General features: G+C 40.5%; 1 protein-coding gene across 1 annotated transcript in view; it reads right to left on the reverse strand.

The window, feature by feature from the left end:
* Positions 1-27,588, reverse strand: part of RAP1A (RAP1A, member of RAS oncogene family) — a 148,672-nt gene that overhangs the window by 15,246 nt on the left and 105,838 nt on the right. Inside the window, exons 3-6 of the mRNA XM_042463006.1 lie at positions 16,954-17,037; positions 3,211-3,279; positions 2,714-2,770; positions 1,294-1,434 (exon numbers count right to left, since the gene is read on the reverse strand). Coding sequence (XP_042318940.1) covers positions 1,294-1,434; positions 2,714-2,770; positions 3,211-3,279; positions 16,954-17,010 — 324 coding nt within the window. The 5' untranslated portion in view covers positions 17,011-17,037. The remainder of the gene's footprint in view (positions 1-1,293; positions 1,435-2,713; positions 2,771-3,210; positions 3,280-16,953; positions 17,038-27,588) is intronic.

Here is a 27,588-nt window from a genome sequence, read left to right on the forward strand (position 1 = left end):
ACAAATAGATCCATGGAAGACACCCTTGTTACCTGCTCCATTTCAACTCCTTTCCACTGTTTCTGGAGAAGAGAAGATCCTGGTAGCAAATATCCCATCATTTTGATAGGCCTCCCTCTTCAGATTGCAGGGGATTGCAGTGCAGGGGTACTTCCATGTCACCAATGGCATATTTGCCAGCCTGCCTAGGATTTGCTGCTTAAGGTGGTTACAAAGACAAGGCACACAATCTGTTGCATGCAATCAAGTATATATCTGGGAAAAGGTGCTTATTTACACAAATTAAACACTGCTCATTGTATCTGAATACAATGTGATCCCATCGGCTTTTTGTGGTGGACTAGGGACTCCTCAAACGCGGCAGAAAAAAGAATTTCATTATTTTGCCAGAGTATCTGCAAGGATGCACATTAATGTGTGGCTGTCTTTTTGTTTTGTCTGCTCCATATTTCTGTCTGCTCCATATTTCTGGCAGAGGGAAGGCAAATAGATGTGAATTTGTGCAGGCAAGTGAAGACTATTAACTGTTGATGCAAATGTGTGAAAACTGCAGCAATTTTAACAATACAACTGTGTGTAGACTAGCTGTAGGTCAACATAAAAGTTTTATTTTTCATGTGACTGAATTTAACAGTGCACCACTGAGTGAGATACTCCAAGAGTTATTCTCCACAGATTAGGAATAATAACAAAGACTAGGGTCTCAGAATTTATTTATTTTAAATCTTATAATGTTTAGAATAGCAGGTGACACAATGAAGAGTGAGAGTGCTATGCAACTTCAAAATATTGGGGGGAAAGCCAAAAACTTTTCAGCAGTACCTTTAAAAATTTTTTGAGACATTTGATCAATTAGATTACTGTTTCAGTAGAGCATGTCTAGTAAAGAGCCTCCAAAACTATCTTTAGCAGGAAGTTATAAGGGAAGCTACTGAGCCTTCTAAAAACATGACAACATGTTTAGCTATGTTAGTGGGAAGTGTTATTTGAGGACAGAGGAAATCTAGCTTGAATGTCTGCTTGTAAGCTATATCATGCTCATAAAAATCTTACTTCTTCTAGAATTTGAACTTTCCCAGAGTTCAGCCCTAGTTCAGAATATCTGCCATTTGTGACTAACTCTCCAGTAATGTCCATATGAATGAAGGCTCCCTCAAATATCTTAGCAGACTATTTTATTTTATCACAAAATTCATTCTAAAACTGTGTACTTTCAGTCATCTAGCCAGTGAGCAAACACAGATACTGACTTCTTTAGTTAATTCCCAGAAAGCAAAGAAACCATTTACTTACATCTTCAGTATCCTTGACCCGTAAGATCTGTTCCCTCAGGTCCTGTAAGTCATTGAATGTGGACTGTGCTGTAATAGAATATACTAGTGCAAACCCCTGACCATTCTTCATATAGAGATCCCTCATTGCTGTAAATTGCTCCTGTAATCAAATACACAGAGACAAAGATATTATTAGCTATTAATTATAATTAGTTGTTTAGTATAGACAGAGCAAGGAACTCAAGTTTAAACAGAGAACAAAAAAGGTCATGGCTAATTCACAAATTACATTCATTGCTCTTGCAAAAATCCAGTGAAGCATGAGAGTTTAATTTTAAAGAAGTCAACTACTGAAATATCGTATTAAAGGATAAAAATGGGATGGGCAGAAATAAAAATGTAATTTTTAACCCAATTATCACTTTCTGCTGCCTATATATTATTCCCCCTGATTGTCATCCTCTCTTCCTCCCACATGCTTCCTCCCACATACACATCAGGATATTAAGCCAATCACGGTACACACATGATGAGAAAACTGTGTATCCATTCTGCATACAGTGCAAAGAACTGGATACATACTAAATCCATAATATGCAACCAATTGTAATATAACATATAAAATAGCCTTTATATGAGTAACAATTTGAGAGTATCAAGAACCTCTGCAGATTTTAAGGTATAAGTATCAAATCTGCGATTCTCCAGATGGTGGTCAACTACCATTCTCCCTGGTGCTGACCATGCTACCGGGGGCTCATGCAAACAGGAATCCTAACAATATCTGGAGGTCAAGAGCTTCCCTACCATTTGGGGATCGTAGGCAACAATGATGGGACCAATTTTTCTCCCTGCACCCAGAAGTGAGGTGTCAAGATGTATTTAGGGTATATTGGAGGGGGGTTGGATACCCAAAAGAGGTGGTTGGTGCTGCATAGAAAGGAAAAACTTTCCAAATGGGACTGTAACCTGTTTTTTATGTGGCAAATGTATTGAACCATTTTAAGAATCATTTAGCAGTGCACGTACTTTTCATTGTATCACTTTAACCCATGTTTTCACTGTCAGCTTTAAACCAACAACATTTATTGCCACCATCATGAAGTATTTTAAAGTTCTAATGAAAAATCATCACGTTGAAATTCTGTATTTGGACTCCAAATCCAAGTAAAATGAGACTACTGTCCATTCCTAATATAAACTGTATAGCTTTAACAACTATGAAGAGGCTGACTTTAGACATAGCAGGCATTACTAATATATACTCATTGGGTGACATAATGAAAAAAAATATAAACATCATTTCATACAATAGCATGCCCCAAAGAAAGAGAGATATGTGCATCTTTTACAAGCTTACAATCTAAAAAAAAATTCTTGCTATCTTAGGGTCCTCTCCAAATATTAACAATTAAGATTTCCAGAGAGATCTCACTTACCGTCCCTGCTGTATCAAGGATTTCAAGCATACATTGTTGACAATCTACTTCCACTTGCTGAAAGACAAAGAAGAAAGATACCCTTAAAAACTTTTAAAAAAAGATTCAGTGCTTCCTCTTATCACTCTTCTGAGTCTTATCACTATTTCTTGTGTGATCACAAGTCCCTGCAGATCCAAAAACAGTAGGTTGACAAATTGCAGGCAAAAGGCCAAACTACCCTAGCCCTTTTCTTTCAAACCCTCCCCCCATGGTAGTTGTGAGAATAAAATCAGGAGATATGCCCTTAGTTTACTGAAAGAAAATTGAGATACAAATGTAACTATTCAAATATAATAAATAATGACATGCCATTGTGAATGTGATTTTTACTATAGAAATAATGTGGGCCATGTATTGCATGGAGATGTCCATGAATTTTTATGCCAGGAGAAAGCTGAAAAGCACAAAGTTCTTGAACTGGGAGTGGGTGAAGAAAATATGACCTCATACTTTACCTTTCTGTATGAGTCTTCTATTGTGGGGTCATATTTTTCAACAAAAATTCCCTGAACAAACTGTACAGTCTGGGGGGGAAAAACAGAGGAGAAAAGATCACAAAGAGTGAGCCAAATGCTTACAATTGAAGTTATTCAACAAGCGAATTACATAAAACATCTGTGAAGCACAAAGCCTTTGTGGAGGTCCCTTAAATTCAATTGCATGTTTCTAGCCTTGCTAGTGACACATCACAATCAAAGTGAGTAAAAACACAGGGTTAAAATTTACTTGCATCTGCTTCAAACTATTTGACATATTTCAATAATATCTTTATGGTTCCAGATTGAAAATGTGTCCTCGGTTAGGAATGAAACCAGAAAAAAAAAAAAACATTTGGCCAGCCCAATGAATAGTAACACAATAATAGACAAAGAATAGACACATGGTTCTGCATAGTTTTCTATACTGTGTAACATACACAGCAATGTAAAATAGCAAAGAAGACTAGCTTAAACCTGAATTGTTTATACCACTTGTCTTATGCACAGGTGACCATCACACTTCATGACTATATTCATCCCAATGCATAAGAACAGAGCAAAAACAAACATAAACCCACATGTACACAAGAGGAATGTTATAAAGTGAACCAACATATATTTTTAAAGTTTGTCCATGAAAGTAAATATATGTACAGAAAAAAGACTATTTAAAAACAAGGTTACAACTCAGGCTTAAACTACAAATTGTATCAAAGATAAAGTATGTTAAAATCATAGTTTTATTAATTACTCAAGAATAAGTATGCATAGCCCAGACCCAGATGGGGACCAGTGTGCACTGGTCCAGCAGTTTTAAACCTGCTACCACACCTGTTCTTTAATTTATTTATTTTAGCACACTAGGATTGTAATTCCTCACTAGGCTTCTTCTCAAAGAAAGAAAAAGCAATTTTAGCCATTTTCTTTACGTTGTTAGAATGTTCAAAAACCATACCGATTTTAAAGGCAACTCACAATTTGGGACTTATTCTGCACAAACATGGTTATCTTGCATAGAAAACAGCATTTTCTGTGCTGGAAACAATATTTCTAACATGGAATTATTATTTTCTGTGCAGAAAATACTGTTTGCAGCAAAAAAAATACTGTTTTTATATAAATTAACCATTTGAGAATTTATTACAGCATTTGCAGCATAGAAAATAATATTTTCTTTGTATAAATATTTCATTCTGCCTGGAAAATGCTGTCTCTTGCACATGGTTTCGTGACACTTAAAACCCATATTTAACCATTTTAAAATATTTCTGAATATTCTTTTTAGTCCTAGTATACACACACACACACACACACCCCTATGAATATTTTTCAAAGGAAATTAACATTCTCTGGGTGTTAATGGAGTCTTTTTTCTTTTTAACATCTGTGTGTGCCCGAGACTTTTAAATTAATGAACTGGCCCTAATCCAGATCAAGGCCATGGATGCTTCCTCTGGTGCAATATGGAATTAGACACAAAGTTACATACCATGGCCAGGATTAAATCTTATTGAATAGAAAGCCCCACTAGCATAGTTACATTGTAGCCTCCTCCAATTCTAAAGCTATTTCCTCCATGCCTAGCTTTGAGCAGCCCTTGGAACCAAGGCATTCTGGGAGGAGTGGCTTGGAAAAACCATTTATGGCTCTCCACAAACCACTTTCCCCATAGTGTCTTGGCTCCTAAGATCCTGAAGAGCCAGACACTGAGAAAAGAGGTAGCTCTGTATAGACCAGGCCTCTGGTGAGAGGCACAACATATATATGCAGCTGGTGGTTATGGATACTTCTTTGTAAATTCACTGATTTGTGAAATTGTTTATGATATAGCCCATTGTTTGAGTGGTTTGATTCAGTAAATCCCTGCTCTACATATTTAACATAGCACATTGGTTATTTGCTGTTAAATGCCATCAAGTCGACTTATGGTGGCCCTATGAATGAGAGACCACCCTATCATCAATAGGCCTGTTCAGGTTTTGCAGACTCAGGGCTGTGGTTTCTTGGTTGAGTCTATCCAACTGTGATGTGGTCTTCTTTTTTTCCTTCTATCTTACTAAGCATTATTGTCTTTTCTAATAAGTCATGTCTTCTCATGATATGACCAAAGTACAACTTGATATGACCAAAGTACAACATGCTGTATGACCCATGTATTAGTCTTTTTAGTAGTCCATGGTATCTGCAGAACTCTCCTCCAGCACTACATCTCAAATGAGGTGATTCTCTTCTTATCCATTTTCTTCACTGTCCAGCTTTCACCATAGAAATGGGAAATACAATGGGATGGACAATCCAAGCTTTGGCATTCAATGCTATATCTTTTACACTTCATGATCTTGTCTCGTGTCTTCACAGTTGCCCTTCTAAGTCCTTGTTTTCTTCTAATTTCTTGACTGCAGTCTCCTTTCTGTTAATGACTGAGCGATAGGTATGAAAAATCTTGTACTATTTCAATGTCCTCATTGTCTACTTTAAATGTATTTAAGTCATCTGTGCTTATTATTTTTGTTTTCTTAATGTACAAGCTTAAACTTGCCTTTGCACTTCCTTTTGACCCTAAAGTTCTTGCAGCAAACAGGAGGAAACATAGGGGTTATTCAGACGATGAAAATAATCTGGGATGAATCTGAGTTGATTCTTTGTTCACATGCATCCTGAATGCATTCAATTCAGTTGTGGGGGCCTGCCAAAAAACCCACTTAACCTGGGATAATTGGTACCAGGTTATTTTCTAGTTTCTAAAAAAAACCTGCATCAGTGGCAATGTAAATAACTATCCAAATAGACCCGAGATTTAATCCTGCATGACTGGCTGTCTTTCCCCTCCAATGAGGGGAGAAGAGGACTCTCTATTGCTTCCCCCCTGCCTCCACTGTCTCTTGGCAGCAGGCAACTCCAGGGAGCAGTGGAAGATACTGCCACCGTTGCCACTACCTCAAGATAGTTGAGGTGGAGATAGTTTCTCTTAGGGGTCACCAGCACCCTTGGGGGGGAAGACGCAGGGCTGGTGAGCATGTCTGAGAAACAGAACATGGAGAGATGTGAAGAGATGTGGTTCCAATGAAAAAATTGTGTAAATAACAAACCCAGAACTTCATCCCACTAAAACAAACAAACATACAAACAAAAACACAAATCTGAATGACCCCAAAGTTTTCATTTCCTATGCCAAAAGGAGGAAAAGTGAAAGAGAGAGATATGAGAGGCTCATGTGGCCAATAGGCTAGCCTGTAAAAAACTGCTCTTGTCACGAAGCCAGGGTTAATAATCAACAATATGAAATGAAATATCAATTCATTTGACTTGTAGCTGATCTTCACTTACGTCTAGGTCTTACTAAAAAAGCTCAGCCATTATGACTTTTGAACACATGTATTTTATTAGCATTACATTGCCACCTTGTCTAATATGTTTTACTCTTCTGGAACGCTGCACAACAATGTTGGCATGAAAGGAGCCCTATGGTAGGTGTGGCAGGCTAATACCCAACGTATCTGTATTCTCAGTATCCTCTGTCTTAGTTGAATTACTAAGGGATTCCTTTATGAGGACAGACAAACAACAGAAATTCCGAATAATCCAAATGTCTTCCTAACCTTCAAATACACCACCATATTCAAACAATCAATATGGTAACTAGAGGTAGCTAATATCCTCTTATGCTTAAGTGATCTCACATTCAGATACAATATTGGTTTATGGTATCACTTGGTTACCTCTCGTGATCCCTTTTGTTCTAAGAAACTCCTCCTGTGTGACCCTTGGAACTATGATTTCATAATACCTAAATATGACCTATGACAACACCATGAATGTCACTGAGTTTTCTTAGGAAAGGAATACTTGGAGATGAGTTTGCCAGTCCCTTCCCTTGAAATATAGCCTACCTAATCATCTCTAAATAAAGTAGACAGAAGCTCCACAAATATTTTTGTTCATTTTGAAAGCCATGCTATTTTATCTTTTAACACCATTTTGGGTACATGCAAAGCTGTTAACCCTCTCTTTTTAAAATATATTTTATTGAAATTCAAAAAGTATGATTACAAAGAAAAAAGTAGAAAAGATATTGAGAAAGGAAACTGGTGGCACAGAATATGAGCAAGGACTACTTACATATAGTGATACTTAAATATAGTGATACATTTTCATGAATTCAACATCTGGAAAATGCACATTCATGTGTAGCTAAAGCAGTAAGATCTTCTGACAACTGAATGACAGTTGGTGACTATTTATCTTTGAGCATAAGGTGTTTTGCAACAGCAGGATGTCACAATGGTGACCCTCAGTTAAATACCTCACCACAGGAAAGTAATCTAAAAGAACATGTGCATCTACAAATGCCCAAGATTTTTCTAATACAACATTAATACTCTGTAACACATCCAACTGCAAAGACACTGAACATGCTCAGATCATATGCCACGAGGAAGTACTGAATTGTTAATCCCCTTGCTGAACTCTACAACCAGCATAGTTACATCAGAAAAAGGCTGTAGGTACATTGATCACAAATGAAGACACAGGAAAAATAAGCTGCTTGGAGGTGGCAGATTTTGTGCACTTCCTGCACCACTGTTGTGCAAACCTAGGAAAAATGCAACCACCAGGGCATTTCACCAGCAGGAATTCAACCTACAAGTTACCTTGGAAACGATCCCTATGAATTTGATCCCAGGACCCACCAACCTGTTTAACCCTGTTTAAGTAGTAACTTTTACTTCCTTTTCCCGGTTATCTTGGCTTTGCTAGCTATGAGAGGGGTGTAGTTAGTCTCAAAGGGACCATTGCTTTGGTGTTCTCCATCTCCAATATGTTATTAATCATGTTCCACACTGGGAGTATGGAGACACCCAGGACTTTTGCTTTATCCTAAAATAGGAGAGCATAACCATTCTTATTTCCGTTCTTTCTCTTCTGATATTTCTGAATCTTTCTCTTTGAACAATTGCACAGTCAAGCTTGTGCCGTTATCACTTGGGCTGTGACAACTACACTTGGGCCTTCAGAAGAAAGATTCTAAATGCATACCAGATTGCCCAACAATATTAAAAGCTTCCTGCATGGCAGGGGGTTAGATTGGATGGCCCTTGCAGTCTCTTCCAACTCTATGAGCAAGCACCGATTGCTCCTCCTCCCTCTCCTGGACCTTTGCTGAACCCCAACTGTCCTTGGAGGGCAGCTGAGATTCAGCAAAGGCCTCTGAGAGGAAGGAGGAGATGGCACACGCTGTGCTGAACCTCAGCTGTCCTTAGAGGGCAGCTGAGTTTCAGAAAAGCCCTCTGGGAGGAAGAAGGAGATGGCACGTGCTGTGTCCTCCTTCTCCTGGACCTTTGCTGAACCTCAGTTGTCCTTGGAGGGAAGCTGAGATTCAGCAAAGTCCTCTGAGAGGAAGGAGGAGATGGCATGCACTGTGTTCTTCTCCTCCTGGATTTTTGCTGAATCTCTTGGGACTGAGCTCTGAGGGAGGAAGGGCCAGTGAGGGAGCCCAGGAGCCGGCATGCAGCCATTCCTGAGCACCCCCGCAGGCCTTTCTTCTCTCAGAGTTCTCTCTCGGGGCGGAGTTCTGAGGGAAGAAGGGCCCATGAAGAGATCCAGCAGCTGGCATGGCGCCATTGCTCTCCTCCCATGGGCCTTTCCCTGGCCCCAGCTGTCTTTCCGGAGACAGCTGGAGTCTGGAAATGGTCTCTGGGGAGGAGTGACTGGCATGTGCCAGTCGCTCCTCCTCCCCGCACCCTTTCCCAGCCTCCAGTTGTCTCCGATAGGCAGCTGAAGGCCAGGAGAAGGCTGGGAGGAAGAGCCAGATGCGTGCGCCTCTGGCTCCTTCTCCCCAGTGTCATTTTCTGGCCCAAAGATGGCAGGGAGGAGAAGGAACAGGCACATGCGTGCCTGTTTTTCCTTCCCCCGGGGCCCGTGCCTGGAGAAACGGCCTCGAGTGCCACTTCCGGCATGCGTGGCATAGGTTCACAATCACAGGTATACCATAACATGCAAACTAGAAAATCTGGTTGAAATTGTGTCCAGGCTTAGATAGAGGCAATAACATGAAAGAAGCCAGCATCTGAAAACTAAGAAAAATAGTAAAAGGGACAAAGTAATCAGGACCTATAACTAGAAAAAACAACAGAGAAGTGGGATAAAAAGGAAGTCAGAAGTCGGGACGTAAAATGTAAGTGATGTATCAAGTTCCAAATAAGTACTTCGTTCTATATTACTATCTGATCTCATTACAGAACCAAGGGCTTATCTACATGATTTAAATACAGTGCACTCACACCATGCGTAGATGCATTTTACACGGCTTCCAGCTTATGCGGAATCCACACTGGGAGTAAAACTATGGGTGTGCGCCTGTGGCGTGCCTGTGCAACACGGCCACATGCATGCGCCCCATTATTTCTTATGGGGCTTGAGCATAGAGGCGGATTTTGCCTTACACGAGGGGTTCCGGAACAGATCCCCCATGTCAGTGGAGGGCCCACTGAATTCCTCATCCTATTCAAATAGAATACAAACCCTCCACATGAAATTTGGAGGAATTTATACATTTTGGTGAGGGAGGACACCTCAAACTCTGTAGAAAAAGGAATTGCAGTTCTTATTGGAGCATTCACAAGGATGCACATTATTGAACATGTGGTCATCCACTTGCTTTGCATGGATTCCCATGGCTGTACATTTTCAGCAGATGGAGGGTGAATAGATGCAGGTTTGTGCAGGAAGTTGAAGACAAGTGTCAATGCAAGCTTGTGAAAATCTACAACAATTCACTGAATATGCTTGTGTAGACTAACCCCTAGATAACAATTTCTGTGCTTCTGATTCACAACCAATTAAAAGATATTTATTCATCTATCACAACCTCCATGGGAAATCTAAAGCCAACAATTTCTACATGGGATTTGGCAATGGATCTTGAATTATTTGTGCTGCAAAACCCATTTCCTACAGACATCAGTCTCCCTATGATTTAAGTCTGAGTTTCAAGGAAAGGTTTTAAGGCCAGATGGAACAGTAAGCATTAGCTGTCAAGTAGAATCTTCTCCTGTTCCTTAAAATAAATAAATAAATCACTAGACAGGTATAAAGCATTTCCCCTTTAAACATAGCATAGTACTTTTGGCAGTGGCTCATGTGAACAGCTTTGTGCTATCAGCTCCCTTTAAACAACAGCCCCATTTTGTTCAGGGTCAATGCTGGGATTTTTTTTCATGATGACAAACACAAGTACTATCGCTCCTAATAAGTGGTTTCAGATTTTAAAAGGCAAGCTATCTGCAAAAGGCATCATTGTACAGTATTTGGAGGAGTGTTGAATGCTTCACTGATTTCCCAATAAGGGAGAAAATAATTTTCTAGCTTTCATGTTCAAGAATATGTCCCTGCAATGGAGGGAGGGAAGGAGGAAATGCCCACTTGAAATTCATTCTTCCACCCTAGCACCACCTACATTGTCTCCTAGAAAAAGATCAAGGCATCTGCGAAGGTGTCACTACAATGGGAACTCAATATAATCACTTTTTGATATGAAAATTCTCTCCTATCCCCCCTTCCCTCCCTGTCTCACACACAGTGCAGTGTACCTGCAAAGAAGAATAAGTCATTAGACAAACATATAGTATGGAGATCAAAGAGCTATAATTGAAGCTTAGTCTGTTATTTATTGCTAAGGAAACATAGAGATTTTATTCTTGGTTAATACAATAAAATCTCACGTGGCCATGCATCATTTGTAAATAGTTTAAAACCTACAAAGATCTTGGCTATTTTTTAAACACAGAGAGCATGTATTCTAAGTATCTAGAGCGAGCCCTCCCTCAAGCCACCAAATTAGAATATAAATGAATTCAACATTGGTACATTATTTTACTGGCTTGGAACATTCTGTATTTCATGCATGCTTTGGAACAGCATACTGATGTAATTTATCAGTTATATCGGTCTTCTGAGACTAGTGAAAAGCAAATTACTAAAGGCATAGAAACCAATAATCCTTTAAGGATTAGCTTGCTGTAGTAGGAACTTCTGTAGGCGAACCACCAGCAATTATTATTTATATATTGCCATCAATGTGTAGAGTGTTTTACAGAGCAAAAAGTGAAGGAAGGAATACATAATACATCTATTATGTTCATAGTGGTATACACTGCTTTGATCAGAAACCTTGAGTGGTTGGAGAATAATATGAGCCTGTCACCTATGAACTTCAGTGGCCATTTTCAGGGTTCCTGTTAGATAGGTGACTACCGAAGAAAAGGTCTGTCTTGATGATGGTGTCCATATTATGGACTCCCCCACTCAGAAATGGCGACTTTCTTGCTATCTATTTCTTCCTCTATATAAAAATGAAACTAGTTGTCCTGTGTAGAAAACAGAAGGTTACTACTTGCAGACAATAGCACTACATTAGAAATTTTAGGTGCTCAGAATACTCTGGTTTGGCCTCAAAATGGTTGTTCTTGAATAAGCAAACTTCAAAGGGAAATGGCACAGATAAAATGCTCAGTTAGAACTTATCGCCTCCGGCCTGAATCATGATTAAGATTTCCGTCCCACAACTATTAACAACACTTTGTTCTGCTGGAGTGTTTGTTTTATTGACCATTTTTGCTGATGTGCATTGTCACTGCTTATTTTGCATACTGTTAACATAACTGCTAGTCTATTTTTCAGTTTAATTTACATCTGACTTCATAGTTTACATTTCCCCCTTCTAAACTCAATTGCGTATATATCTGTCAACTGAGGATAATACTTCATATATGAGATGAAGTGACGTCCATGGAAGCCTCAGCCATAATAAAATTCATTAGTTTTTACAGCAAGCCTGCACAACTTGGAAGGAGGAGCAGCCAAAATTAAGATTGGCTAAAGTTGTTCGAGCCACCAACAGGTTTAGGTGAAATGCAGGACATTTAGGTGAAATGTAGGACAATCAAGAAAAATGGAGAACATGACCCAATAAAATCTGGAAGCATATAAATATGTAAATCCATACTTTTTAGCCATGCTCAACATTGTGGAATCCCTCCTCCTAGACAGGATTGCTGAGATGGGGGACATGTCCGGGAAAAGGAGGGAAAGTCTGGTCACCCTACCAAGGGGCAAGGCATCCCCTTCCCCCCTCCTTTCTTTTCTTCCTTCCTTCTTTCCTCTCTTCTTTCTTTCCTTGCTCCCTCCCTCCCTTCTTTCTTTTCTTCCTTCCTTCCTCTCTCCCTTCTTTCTTTCCTTCTTTATCTCCTTGCTTTTTTCTTTCCTCCCTTCCTCCTTTCTTCCTTACCCTGCTCCCCCCTCCCTCCCTCCCCTTCCTTCCTTCCTTCCTTCCTTTCTTTCTTTCTTTTCCCTCTCTTCCTTCTTGCTTTTCTTGTTCCCTCCCTCCCTCCCCCCTCCCCCCTTCCTTCTTTCTTTCTTCCTGCCTTTACTCACCTCTTTGACACCACGGCAGTGTCCTCAGCGGAGCCCAGGCCCCAGAGACATCTAGCAGCTTGCTGGCATCTGTGGGGGCCAAGCACAGGCCCTGGAGAGGCCTAGTGGCTTTCCTTCTAAATTCCTTTAAATACTGCCACTGTTTCAGCCCAAAGACTGACTTTTATAAACATAATTTTGTCCTGTCACAACACTTCCTGGCAATATACTACTAAACCATTCCCCAAAACATGAGTGAACCTCAGTGCTGAAGCCCACAGAGCTGCTCACCTCTCTTTCACCCTGGATGCAGCTTTTGACTGGACCAACACCACCAGTAGCTCCCTGAGTACATATGGCACATGAAGAAGGTGATTAAAGAGCATGGATGACAAGTTAGAGGACATGAAAGAGGCATAAGTGGCTGGCCAAGTGGATTAAGTGGCAGGCCACATGTGAGGGAAAGGATCAAAAGAATAGCAAGAAGGATGATGAAAAGGACAGACAGATTAAGCGGGTCATGAAAATGCAACACCAAGGCCTGCTGTTGTGGCACCTTTTCACACTGGACACTGTTCAACGAAGTAAAGACCTACCATGCTAAGGAGAATGGGAACATCTTCCTTTCCTTGACTAAAAAGGGATCAGATGATGTTTTGAAGTAAATTACTGCACTTTTATCATTAGTGAAATTATAGTGTTCAAGACTCGAACTTGAATCAGGGTGTATCATGATCATTCATCTAAATAACATAGGATGCTATCACAGAGAGCAGGCAAGAGTCACAAATACATGATTGAAAAATGTAATAGTGTGATGGGGGGAAGATTATCACACCCCTGTGTGCTTCTCCCATTCGTGTCCCATGTGTAAACTGTAATGGACGGGAGTTTCTGTTATTACCCAATGATGCATCAATTATAGTTTACACATGGGACACAAAAGGAAAAAGCACGCAGGGTGTGTGATAATCTTCCCCCCAATTGCACTGTACCATGTTTAATCATGTTTGCATGATACTTGCCTTCCATGTGATGGAGTCCATAGCTAAAGTAACTGCACACAAAGCCACTTTATGCATGCCGAGTTTATCAATCCAGAGATTAAAAATGTCTCAAAACCTTGAAAAGTGCAATCTAGTAAGAATTCCTTTCAAAACTGTGGGCTAGAGACAGCATATAGAGTGAATACTTAATGAAATGGTACATAAGCTGCTATCAACAATTTTTGCCTTTACCTCTCAATCAAGACAGCAGTAAGCATAGTACAGAAACAGAAAGCCATGAATGCATTTCTTGGAAAATTAGATGTGTAATTGTACAGGCAAGATTCCTGCACACAATTTTTTTTTAAAAGGAGTAGCTCAGAGAAAATAACACACTGGTAATAAAAACCATGCTTGACAGAACCTATGCCTAATTTAAATGGTTGTTATTTTGCTAACTATGTTAACCGCCATTGTCCTCATATTTCTGTCTCTGAATAACCTACTATCTCAAAAGCGGGAGGTTCTTATAGACAGGTAATTTTTTTTTATCGTATTAGAAGATGTACTGAAGAATGAACCCTTGTCACTATAGCTAGCATGATGAGGTTTTATACAATGCTGACACCAAACTGCTACCTCAAATCCAAGCACCACCTGTCAACTACATCTACCAGCTAAAACAATTCTAATGTATCAATGAGCTACATCCTATTCTGGGCAAGTTACTAACTTTAAGACACCTTGGATGGCCTATGCCATCACTATTGTCTATGCTGACTAGGCATCATTTTCAAATTAAATTGTATTCATACTTTGTTTTGGAAACAACATGAACAGGGGTAGACTGTCAGAGCATAGTAGCTAACTTCAAAAGCAGTTCTGGTTTATTATGGCGGGATCCAGACCAGTACTTTGTGCCGGCCTGGTTACGTGCAAGGGTTGCCTTGAAGTGTCTTTTACAGACGCTCCGCAACCCTAGAATGTAACCGCGGCATCAAAATGGCAGGGCCCTGTCTACATGGGCACCGCCATTACAATATCACGGCCGCACCGCAGCCAAACAATGTGTGATGTGCGCATGCTGCTGCAGGGCGCTTGTGGCGCCCTTTCAGCAGCGCCAAAAGGAACTCTGAAACAGAGCTCCTTTTGCCGCGTGTATCGCTGGCTCAGCCTCTTTCTCTCTTTCCCTGCCGCTGATGCCCCAAGGACACCCCTTTCCAGGCCGGGGGAAGTGGCAGATCGGGGCCTCCGGGGCTGCCGCTGTGGCTGCTGAGGCCCTGATCCGTTGGGGAAAGGGTGGGTGCAGGCCACCCCAAAGGGGCAGTCTGTATCCCGCCTATATTTGCTATATGGGTGAAACCAGTCTGAAACTAGTACAGTGAGACTCTCACATTCACTGGTTTCCCTTTCACAGATTTGACGATTTATAGGTTTGATGTACTGTATATGTTACCTCTAGGAATCTCTAGGTCCTCCCAATTGGTTCTATGGTCAATTTTCACTGGAAGTTGACTATACAGTCACGCTGGAGGACCTAGAGATTCCTAGGATAGAAGTATTCTCTCAAGTAAAAAAAAAAATTTGCAATTTTTATTTATATTTACATATATCTGTGCTTTTCCCACTTTTGTGTGCGTGTGAGATTTGCTCCTAAACCTCATGAACGTGGGAGCCATCTGTATTCCTGTCTCTGCTCTTTCCATAGACACACTCTAGCTTACTTATTTCCTCTTCATGGTTTTATATAACATTTTCATTATGAATAAAAGCATGTTAAAAAGACACTTTTTTTTTAAAAAAAGTGTTCTTCTGTCATATCACTTTCACAAGAAAGGTGGCAGTGAGGCACAAAGAGTCAGAGAGAGATTGTCAAGGTGTGCATTTCCAGTGCTTTCAGCTTCAAAATTACTATATGAGCAGATGGTCAGAGTGATGTACAGCCATAAAAATCTTTCCATTCATAATCCTATTGCTGTTCCTATAAAGGTGAAGAGAGCTCTTGTTCCAGGGCAACTGAGGAAGCACAAATCTAACACTGTTTAGTGGACAATTTGGCTTTGGGTTTATTAGCTACCTCACCACAACACAAACCCTTCTGAGAAAGCATTATGTACTCTTTAGGACATGAGGTGTCCCCTCCCCAACCATTCTGGTTTTACTATTGTTAAGCATTATGTGGTCAACCACTAAAAATGGTCTCATCCTGCTCTTGCAGTTTTTAGTTTATATGTCTATTTCAGCACCACAGAGAATGGCAAATCATCAGTCCTAGAATACAAAAAACTACAACACCTGTAATTCATTGTCTTCGAAGACCAACACCACACATCCTATTTTATTCAAGGCTTCCTGTCACTTAAAACAGGAAAACAGTAAGTAGGGAGGAATAGTAATTTAAGGTTTATAATTTAAAATAGACACTGATGTTTTCTGGTATTTAAAATATCTTATTTTTAAACATCTAACAATTCAGTTAAAAGGCTCAGTTTAGAGCAGTGCTTCTCGAGCTATATGATGTGTTGGACTGGCAGCTTTTTCCACCATGTTTGTCATGTTATTACCATGTTAGCATAGTTTCTTGGAAACGTCCTGTGGACCAGCAACTGATGGCTCACAGACTAACATCAGTTCATGGTATACAGCTTTCATCAACAAACATACAATCAAAGACATCTCACAAGCTTTGTGACTGCAATTACAACTAAAAGCAAAGAAAATGTTTTCCAAAGAAACGCCTCTTAACCACTGCAGAATCTTAGAGATAGGCACTTAATTACAATTTGTTTATGCAACATATCATGAAATCATAAGAATCCAGAACAAACATGGGTCAGTTGCCAAAGAAGATGCCATCACAGGTCCCAGTCCTTCCCTGCCATATCCTGGATATCTTTCTCTGTAATTAAGACACTATTCCTATTGCAAGTACCTTATGAAAGCCAATATTTTTCTCCCATGTGCAATAAAGTGTAGTGGAAAGTACATGTTTTGCCAAGGATAAATAAACAAACATACAGATGCAAGAAAACTGGCATACATTAGAGATGGCAAACTTATTACAGAATTTGAAGGCAAACGCCTCCCCCCATTAACTCTTAATTCCTCAACATTTAAATCACTTCCTTGTTTCTTTATGACCTCCAAGCTAAATACTCCATGTTTTACCCCAGAGCAATTGCAGTACAAAACTTTCAGCTATTAATTATGGCAATAACAGCCAGTGTTGTGAATTCCAAGGCTAGCTTTTAGACAAAACTAATTAGGATTTTTAAAAACATTATTATAATAGTTGTTGTAGTATTATTATGACTCAACTCACCAAGGCAGACTTTCCCACACCGCCTGATCCAAGGACCACTAGCTTGTACTCACGCATGATGTGGTCTATACAAATACTGACAGTCTGAAAAAGAGAAGAAAATAGTGTGAATTAAACATTCCCCATTTATGAAATAATGCATAGTATACTTACAAAGCATATAAGGCTTCTCTGCATATTGCTACTATGTCTCCGTACTCACTTGTATCAGTTTGTTCAATGGTAGATATTCTACTTATTCACTACAGGCACACCTCAGTTAAGAAAGCCCCTGACAAAGAAGCTCCTTTTTACGAAATATTTTTATGCTGGCCTAACCCCTACGTTTCCTCCTTGTCTTCTAGTTTGAAGATTTTTTTGGCAGCATCAGCATTGGGAGGATGTGAAAGGAAGTTTGTGAAAACAAAGAATTTCAGTGTTGTGTTGAAGTAGTGTTCTGTAGTATACAGAACATTTTAGCAGGGAAAGTGTGATTCTGTTCTAGCTGATTATATTCTAGCTCTGTGTCCTTGCATATAAAAGGCAAGGTAAACAGCAGTTGCCTCCAGAATCCCTTAGTGAGCATGTGAGAACAGCAAAACAGAGATAAAAGGGGAGAGCAGATAAGTCTGCTTCACCAACTATTCCCAGCATGTTAAAATTGCATAGCTCTAGAAGTATGGTGACCAAAATGGAAATCATAAGAAAAGTGGGCTCTGATGAAAAAAATAATAATCCCTGGATGCATTTTAGAAGAAGCCTGAAAAGTGGCTTCCTCTAAAAAGGTTGATTTCTTTTTGTTTACTGGTGCAAGGCTTAACTGACCTGGTTGACTCACTTGTGGGGCTGCTCTTCTTTTCGTATGATGAAAGAACTTATCCCTATTCCTTCTGCTACTTCTGTTTCTGGTGCCAAATTTTCTATTAAAGTAATACCCAGGTCTGATCTTGGTAATGAAGCAGGATCGGTTCTAGTTACTACTTTGAAGGAAGATCACAGCATAAAAAAACTATGTTAAACTGGATCAGTTTCAGTTGGTGAGTACCGAGGATGTGGACAAGATCCTCGGAAGTGTTCGGAAAACAACCTGCTCTCTTGATCCCTGTCCCTCGTGGTTAGCGGCCCAGGGGGGGGCCAGCGGTAACATCTTTGTTACGCCGGATAATTAACACATCTTTAAGGGATGGGCTATTTCCATCGGATCTTAAATTGGCCATAGTAAGACCGATCCTAAAAAAGCCCTCCCTTGACCCCCTGGTACATAATAATTATCGGCCTGTTTCGCTGCTACCATTTTTGGGAAAGGTGATCGAGAGGGCGGTTGCGATCCAGCTTCAGGCGGTCTTGGATGAAACGGATTATCTGGACCCATTTCAAACTGGCTTCCGGGCGGGTTACGGGGTTGAGACGGCCATGGTCGCCTTGGTCGATGATCTCCGTCTGGGCATCGACAGGGGAAGCGTGTCCCTGTTGGTGCTCTTGGACATCTCAGCGGCTTTCGATACCATAGACCATGGTATCCTTCTGGGGCGCCTGGCAGAGGTGGGAATCGGGGGCACTGCGCTCCAGTGGTTCCGTTCCTACCTCTCGGGGAGGTCCCAGATGGTGCAGCTGGGAGACGTGTGCTCCGATGAGAGGCCCCTTAAAACTGGGGTCCCTCAAGGGGCCATTCTGTCTCCCATGCTATTTAACATTTACATGAAACCGCTGGGAGAGATCATCCGGAGACATGGGGCGCGGGGTTATCAGTACGCTGATGACACCCAAATCATTTTCTCTATGTCTCCGACTGATGCAGTGACTGGGGATGGCGTCTCTCCTCTCGTGGCCTGTCTAGAGTCAGTAATGGGCTGGATGAGGGAAAACCGACTCAAATTGAATCCAGAGAAAACGGAGGTACTAGTGATAGGTTCCCCTGGTCCAGGAATGGCGGTGGTTCCACCTGTCCTGAACGGGGTCACACTCCCTGTGAAGGACTCCGTGCGCAGTCTGGGCGTGCTTCTTGACTCGTCGCTCCACCTGACTGCTCAGGTGAATGCGACGGTCAAGAGCACTTGTTATCAGCTTCGGCTGATTCGCCAGCTGCGCCCATACCTGGCCCAGAGGGACCTAGAAACTGTTGTACATGCTCTGGTAACTTCGAGACTGGATTTCTGCAATGTACTCTACATGGGGCAACCCTTATACCAAACTCGGAAGCTGCAAATGGTGCAAAACATGGCAGCCCGGCTGGTCACTGGCGCGCCCAGGACCAGCCATATAACACCAGTTTTAAAAGATCTCCATTGGCTGCCCATTCGCTTCCGAGCTCAATATAAGGTGTTGGTAATCACCTATAAAGCCCTAAATGGCTTGGGCCCAGGATACCTAAAGGACCGCCTCTCCCCGTACATTCCGCCTCGCACCCTCAGAACGTCTGGGCAGCAGCTACTGAAGGTGCCTGGGGCTAGACTAGTCTCCACCACTCGGAGGACGTTTTCCATAGCTGCCCCAGCCCTTTGGAATGCGCTGCCCACAGAGCTCCGCTTGTCCACTACCCTGGCCCAATTTAGGAAGGACCTTAAAACCTTCCTATTCCAACAGGCATTCCCCGAGTAAATATCCTGTGGGCCTCCCTCCTCTCTTTCGTGGCCAAGAGGTTGGGCTTTGGGGCTTTATTGTTGGTTTGCTTTTAATGTGTTTTTATTGTAACTGTCTGTATTTTTAAATATGTTGTAAGCCGCCCTGATCGGAGGAAGGGCGGCATATAAATAAAAAATTTATTTATTATTATTATTTAAATACCAGGTGCTGTAGGTTATATTTCAGAGGAATGAACAGGCAAAACCACCTCGGAGTGTTCCTTGACTAAGAAAACACTATGCAATTAATGGGGTTGCCATATGTCAGCAGGAGACTTGAAGGCATGTACACACACATACACACAACACCCAGGAACATGTCTATTTTGTTAACTGAGATATACCTATACAGTGTTACCCCGGGTTACGAAAGTAATTCGTTCCGCCGCCGCTTTCGTAACCCGAAAGGCTTTCGCAAGCCGAAACTCCATAGGCGCTAATGGGGAAAAGCCGCGATTTGGTGCGAAAAAGCCGAAAAAAGCACCAAAAAATTTTTCGTATCCCGAAAAAACATTCGTAACCCGGAACAATTATTTCCTATGGGATTTTTTCGTATCCCGGAAATTTCGTAACCTGGGTATTTCGTATCCCGGGGTACCACTGTATTTACATTTATGTGACTTTCAGAATTGAGTGGAGACTTGAACATAGCTCCCCAATTTATCACACCAATACTGTAACCACTATACTACATTGGTTTGATACAAGCCTGATGGCTGTTCAAAATATGCAGCTGCCTTGGTGGCCAGACACTATTTTTGGCTGTTCCTCTATCACCTCTCCTTCCAGTTTTCTAATAAACACAGAAGAATGAAGGCTGGCGCAATTCAACTTGCTTCAAGGCTTCAGAAGAGATCAGAGAGATCAGCAGAGGACTTGTGTCCTGCTCTGAGTTCTTCACAATGGATGGAAAATTTGTGGAAGAGGAAAACTCACACATAAACATTCACCAGAAACAGCCCACCTTGAAAATTACAATGAAACTAGGGGTGCACAAACAAGCAGATCACATACAAAAATAGTTTTTGGGGCTTCTAACTGGCCATCAAATGCAACAACCCTTGCATTTATATTTATCTTTATTTATATTTATCTTGTCTCTCCAGAACAGAATGAGACATCAGCAACACCAAACCCATTACAAAACAAAGCCTCATACAATACTGAACTGACAGAAAAATGCACTGAAGATAATAAATAAAAGCTTTGCTTAACAATGCTATTTTAGTTTATATATTCTCTTTGAACAAAATATTATTTAGATGCAGATCTAACCATTTTTAAAAAAAAAACCTGAAACTAAAACGCAAGCACACAGAGTAAAACTCCATTCTCGCAATATCTGTTAGAAGTAATTTCTAACATAAACTCCCTGCCTATGCATTTTGAACAGCTACTGTGTTTCCTCAAAAATAAGACACTGTCTTATATTTGTTTTTTCAGGAAGACACACTATGGCTTATTTTCTGGGGATGTCTTATTTTTATTAAGTATGGTACAACAATTTACATTTATTCAAATACAGTTAAGTCTTCTTCTTCTGGAACATCGTCATTACTCTCCAAACCCGGAACCATCCTGAATTTCTTGTGACTCCATTTCCTTTAGAACCATTGGCCCCAATCTTTCCGCTCCTTTCCCGCCCCCTTCTGTTCTGCGCTGGGCCTATCACTATGTCTTATTTTCGGGGTATGGCTTATATTAGGCAAATGCTTAGAAATCCTGGTACAGATTATTTTATGGGTATGTCTTATTTTCAGGGAAACAGGGCAGGTTTACAAGCTTTTAAAACAGCTGCATGTGATTACTTGGTAAGATACAAATCTTTGTTCCAGCCATTTTATTACTTTTCACATAGGTAAATATAGATAATGCACTAATACAACACAGATAAAACAACTCAGGTTTCAACCCATGTAGCTAGGATATGAAGATACAGCTGGCTTGTAACAATCAAACAGGAGAAAGCAAAAACATAGAAGGGGTGTTTGTGTGTGTTAAAATCCAGGGTTTTTTGTTCACTTGTTTTCTGTTTTGGAAAGAATACATTTTCTCTCCCAAACTCATAATCACATTTAATTGACTATTTTCCCACAGAGTGCTAGTGTTCATAAATTTAAAGATCAAATTCTTTCTTTATTTATTTTTAATTATATATTTTATTTGGTGTTAACATTCTGACACATAAACAGTGTTTTAGCAATGTAGAATTTCACATAATTTTCATACATTCTTTGTGTTTTTCTTAAAATTAACTTCTATAGATCACCACGTTTATTATTATTTTCTCTTTTACTTAAATTCTATTCACCCTATCCCACTATTTTTTTTTAATATATTATTTATTTATTCGTTTGGCACAAGATTGAGCAATTTCTGTCTGTATTCTTTTTCTCCTCTATTCAGAGAATAGTTTACACAATTTATGTATCAAATCTGTGAATAACAATATATAGCTATAGCTATATACTGTACAACCATATCTAATATTGATCTATTAAGATATGCATAGTGTGACATCTATTAGTCTATTCTGTCTTTACCACTTTTTTCTGGATACTTGGTGAATAAAGCGGATGCAAGGTCTTGATGTTGTCTATTTGTTTATCATTTCGAGTAAAGATTTAGGTAAAGTAATTTACTTAATATGATTCCTATTGAAGTAATCTAATTTAGGATTAATAATAATAATATCTGGGTTACCTTATGTATGACAGAAGTAAAGCCGTTAAATTCAGCTTTTGTGTGTTATCTATATCCAATAGTCTTTACAGAAATTTTTGAATCTATCCCAGTCTTAAAGATCAAATTCTATATATGTGGTGAAATATTTGTCTTCATGTATTTCAACGTTGTTTTTATTATTTACCAAAACTCCTCCACATAAAAGAATGTAAAAGAAAACAAAATGACTAAGCTAGTTCTACTGAAGGACAGCCATTGTCTTCTTTCCTTTTAACTGGTCTATGACCATAATACAGAGCCAGCATGGTATAATGGTTTGTAGCATTGGACTATGACTCAGGAGACCAAGGATCAAATCCTCACTGGGCCATGAAGACCCACTGGATGTCACTCTCTCTCAGCTTCAAACAATCTTGTCAAGAAACCTCTGTGATAGGCTTGCCTTAGCATCACCATCAGTTGGAAGCAATGTGAAGAACACAACAACAATGACCATAATAAATTTCTTTAAAAATTACTGATAGACAACCAACAAATAAAACAACCGGCCTGTCTCTTTCACACACTCAAACAACACAGCAATCAATCTATCTGCACACACCATAATCATCCATTATACTCATCAACATAGAACACACATACACAAGAACACATCTTTTTCTTCCTCCCGCTCCCTGCCAAGATTATTTCCTTGCCATCACTTTCTGCACAGTTCTCCCAGATTCATTTATTTGAAAACTTACAACCTCCTTTTTCATCTACACAACCCCAGGCCAACATATCCTTCTTTTTCCCCACACCTAAACAGCTCTATAACCTTACTTTACCTTTTTTTCTGTTTACTTCATGTGCTTGCAAAGTATTATCCCTTTTTTCGGCACCCCAATCCCCGTTCCTCTGTCCATCACTGCAATGTTTTACATTCCTCTTTTAGAAGGTATAAATGGGTTCCCTATCCATGAAATAATTCAAAAGGACATACTGTTAATCAATCCACACATTTTACATCATTGATTTCATAAATAATTACTGTATTGGTTAAACCAAGGCTGGAGAATATAAATAGGCTGAAGGCTTGCACATGCTCACCTGGGAGTAATGAGAAGAGATTATTTCTGTGAAGACAACTATAAGACTGCACTGTTAATGGATCCAACTGAAAGCTGTGCAAGCACATGCCTAGCAGCAAGTAACAAACAATTACTATGCTGTGCATATGGGCAATCTGAGCATTAAATCTCCACCCAGAAAAAAGCAATGCTTTTAAGTTCTTTAATGTGCTTTTAAAATCATTATACAGAAATCATTATACAGATATAGAAGGAGCCCCTAGACCACAGTTTCCAATTTATATGTCACAAGAAACTGTGGTCTGAGAAACAAGGATAGCTTTGATTTGGAGCATATATGGAAGGGGAAAAGGGCACAAAATTAATTCTTGGGTTGATAACAACAATAATAATAATAATAATAATAATAATAATAGGATCTATTTATATGCCGCCCAACACTGGGAATCTGGGCGGCTTACAACAGAGGGGATAATAAACGGTTCTCTGCCCTCAGGCTTACAATTTAAAAGACATGACACAAAAGGAGAAGGGAATGGTGAGGAGGGGAGGGGATCAGGTCCAGCATTCTTCTCTTCCTCTGAGGCCTGGACCAAGGCAGATGGACCAGAGGGAGGGCTCTTTTTCTTAATAACTATGGTTTAATTGGATCAGGACCATAATACCAAATTGGAAGAAATTAAGTATGAAACCAAACATAGTGGGGTTTACTTCCAAGATTCCAATTTATGGAATATTTTTTTTTGGGGGGGGGGGGATACATGATACCAGATTTTAAGAACTGAGGTGGAGAGAACATGCAGTTAAAATCACAGTGACAACAATTACAGAACTAGGGGTTATTAAAGGAGAAACAGCACCATGTGAAATGCCTTTCAGTCCTCTGAAATTCCTGAATATCATTAAGAGACACCAAGTAATAATGCAAAAATTATGTTCTTCTATTATTTGATGTCAAATGGTATGAAAACACAGCTCACATGGGTGAAGTCTTGTAGCACTGACACATAGAAGTGAACTCTTGCCAAGAAGGCTCTCCTTAAAAATTCTACCCTCAGACACATTAATACTTGCTTATGCAATTTATTTTTTTCACAGTCAATTGCACAGAAGTATGTGCAATTAAGCAAGAAAATTATAGTGGTGAGAACACCAAGATTACTTTCCCATCCCCAATAGAGAATGATTTAGGTCAATATTTTCTCTCTGTAAAAGGTCAGGCCTCACTTGCCATTGCCAGCTCAGAAACCTTTCTGCTCTTTAAAGCAATCTTTGTGCCTTTTTATGGAAATCTCTCCAGTCACTAAGCTGCACCAGAAAACCTTTCATTCTCTTCAAGATTACTTGACAAATAAGGAAAATGACAAAACCAATGATAAACATTTTAACTGTGTTTACATTATAAACCAGCCTTCGCTGCCCCAACAACTGGGCCCAGCCAAGCTATGACCTCACTTGCTAATTATCTTTACAAAATAGCCTACTCCCAAGTAAGGATTCAGAAAATCAAAAGCAATACCCCAGTTCTTTTGTAAAAATCACAATCCCAATGGCTGTCACAAGATCTATGAGCTTCCCAGCCATGCCTTTTACTTTTCCTAATGCCCTCAAGAAGCATACCTGAAAAAAGAACAAAACCAGAGAGTGCGACTTGCCCAAGATCACCCAGCAGGTTTCCGTGGCTAAGCAGGGATTCAAACTCTGGTCTCCAGAGTAAGTAGTACAACACTCAAACCACTATACCACAATGGCTCAGAAACACAGTTAAAAAAAAAAAAGTGTGCCAAAGAGAAGACAGCAGGGAGGGAGCCAACTGGACCTCCATAGAACGAGTTCCACAACTTGAAGCAGCCACTGAGAAGGCTCTCTCCCATGTTCTCACTAAGCATGCCTATGATGCTGGTAGGACCAAGAGAAAGCCTTCTTTTGCAGATCATAAAGCTCAGGCAGGCTCTTATAGGGAGAAATGGTCCTTCAGATAATCTGGCCCTCAGCCTTGCTGTGTTAAGAAATTTGTGTTTCATTGTCTCTGCTAAAAACAATATATTTCCAGGGTACTGTTAAATTGCTACTTTTACACAGAAATATGAAACAAATATGAAAGTGTATATACAAATATGAAAGTGTATATGAGATGAGTAGTACCTACGGCAGTATTTACAGACTGGTCTCTAAGCCACCCATAATATAGCCTTTATGCTGCTGATGGTGAATTCAGCCTCAAGCCTGAGTACCGTATATTCCGGCATATAAGACAACTGGGCGTATAAGACGACCCCCAAATTTACAACTTAAAATAGAGTATTTGGGATATATTCACTGTATAAGACCACCCCTCTCTTCCTTGATAAGTCAGAAAGGAGCTGAAGGCACACAACAGCAGCAGCAGCAACAGAGGAGAAAGAGGGGGGAGGAGAAAGAAGAAAAGTAGAAGAAGAGGAGGCAGACTCCACTACACTCTGAGAAAGGAGTGTGTTCCATGTTTGAAATAACAGCATACACAACATTATTTCACCCGCCCCGACAACTCCTCCCGCCCTTCCTCTTGGTGCATCTACACTTTAGAATTAATGCAATTTGACACCACTTTAAGAGCTGCTGCTCCATCTTATTGGAATCCTAGGATTTGTAGTTTTATCAGGTCTTTTGCCTTCTCTGCCCAAAGAATGCGGGGTGCTGCTCCAAACTACAAATCCCAGGGATTCTGTATGGATGGAGCCGTGGCAGTTCAAGTGGCTCCTATTGGAATCAAAGCCCAGGAAGCTTTGTGCCAAATAGAAATGTGTTAGGCTGCAACGGCACTGCAGAAATAATCCAGTTTGACACCCCTTTAACTGCCCTGGCTCAGTGCTATGGAATCCTGGGAATTCTAGTTTTCTGAGACATCTCAGCAAACTTTGGTGTGACAACAAACTACAATTCTCAGGATTTCATAGCACTGGGCCATGGCAGTTAAAATGGTATGCAACTGGATTGTCTCTGGAATGAAGATGCAGCCTAAATTGGATCCAAGACACACTGCAGAAATAATCCAGTTCAAGACCACTTTAGCTGCCCTGGCTCAGTGCTAGGGAACCCTGGGAAGTGTAGTTTTGTGAGACATTGAGCCTTCTCTGTCAGAAAGAGCTCTGGTGCCACAACAAACTATAATTCCCAGGATTCCCTAGCACTAAGCCAGGAGATTTGAAGTGGTCACAAACTGGATTATTTCTGCAGTGTGTTTTGGACCTTGGTTATTAAAAATGCTCAAGGTCCAATCCATACTGCAGAAATACTCCAGTTTGAGGCCGCTTTAGCTGCCCTGGCTCAATGCTAGGGAACCCTGGGAATTGTAGTTTTGTGAGAAAGAGCTCTGGTGCCACAATGAACTACAATTCCCATGCATCTGAGGAAGTACGCTTAAGTCTAGGAAAGCTGCCAACTTTTCTTTCAGTCAGTCTCAAATGTGCTACAAGACCTATCTCTCTATCCTCATCATCACCACTATTGTTATCATTAAATCCAAATGCATCTGCAGAAGTGGACTTAAACTGGCAACACTGATATAAATAAATAAATAAAGGATGATAATAATAATAATAATAATAATAATAATAATAATAATAATAATAATATACTGTAGACTCTATCTCTGGGGCTGGGATCTGGATGCATGGAGGCAATTCCCTTGAAAAACCAGGGAATCCTGGGAATTGTAGTTTGTGAGGGGGGCAACCACTGTCCTCTCTCTGATTGGCTCTTAGTGTGACTCCATCCAAACAGGACTGGTTGCTCTGTAGCCTGGCTCTCAGAGGGACTCAGGGGCTGAGAGAGAGAGAGAGACCCTTTTCTGAGGATGGGGTGGCGACCACTCTCCAGCCCTCTCTCTGATTGGCTGAAAACTGTGAGTGTGTGACTCCAAAGGATTGGTTGCTCTGTAGCCAGCCTTGCTCTCAGGCTGGAGGGGGAAGGTAGAGAGACCTTCTGCCTTCCGAGGACAGGAAGGGAAAGGAGAGAGCAAGGAAGGAAGGAAGAGAAGAAAAGGAAAGAAAAGGGAAAGGGAGGGAGGGAGGGAAGGCAGGGGAAAAGCAAAGGAGGAGAGAACGGAGGAGGATGCTCCTTTGCCTTTGAGAGAAGCCTTCCCTGCCGAGGGCTCTCTTTAGGACCCAGGGGCTTTCCGGAGTACAAGACGACCCCCGACTTTGGGGAAGATTTTCCAGGGCTAAAAAGTAGTCTTGTACGACGGAAAATACGGTAACTGTTCTATAATCTCAAGGAAAACCTGTGACGATTGGTACCTG

Source organism: Sceloporus undulatus, chromosome 4, assembly GCF_019175285.1.
Source record: "Sceloporus undulatus isolate JIND9_A2432 ecotype Alabama chromosome 4, SceUnd_v1.1, whole genome shotgun sequence".
NCBI classification, from domain to species: domain Eukaryota; kingdom Metazoa; phylum Chordata; class Lepidosauria; order Squamata; family Phrynosomatidae; genus Sceloporus; species Sceloporus undulatus.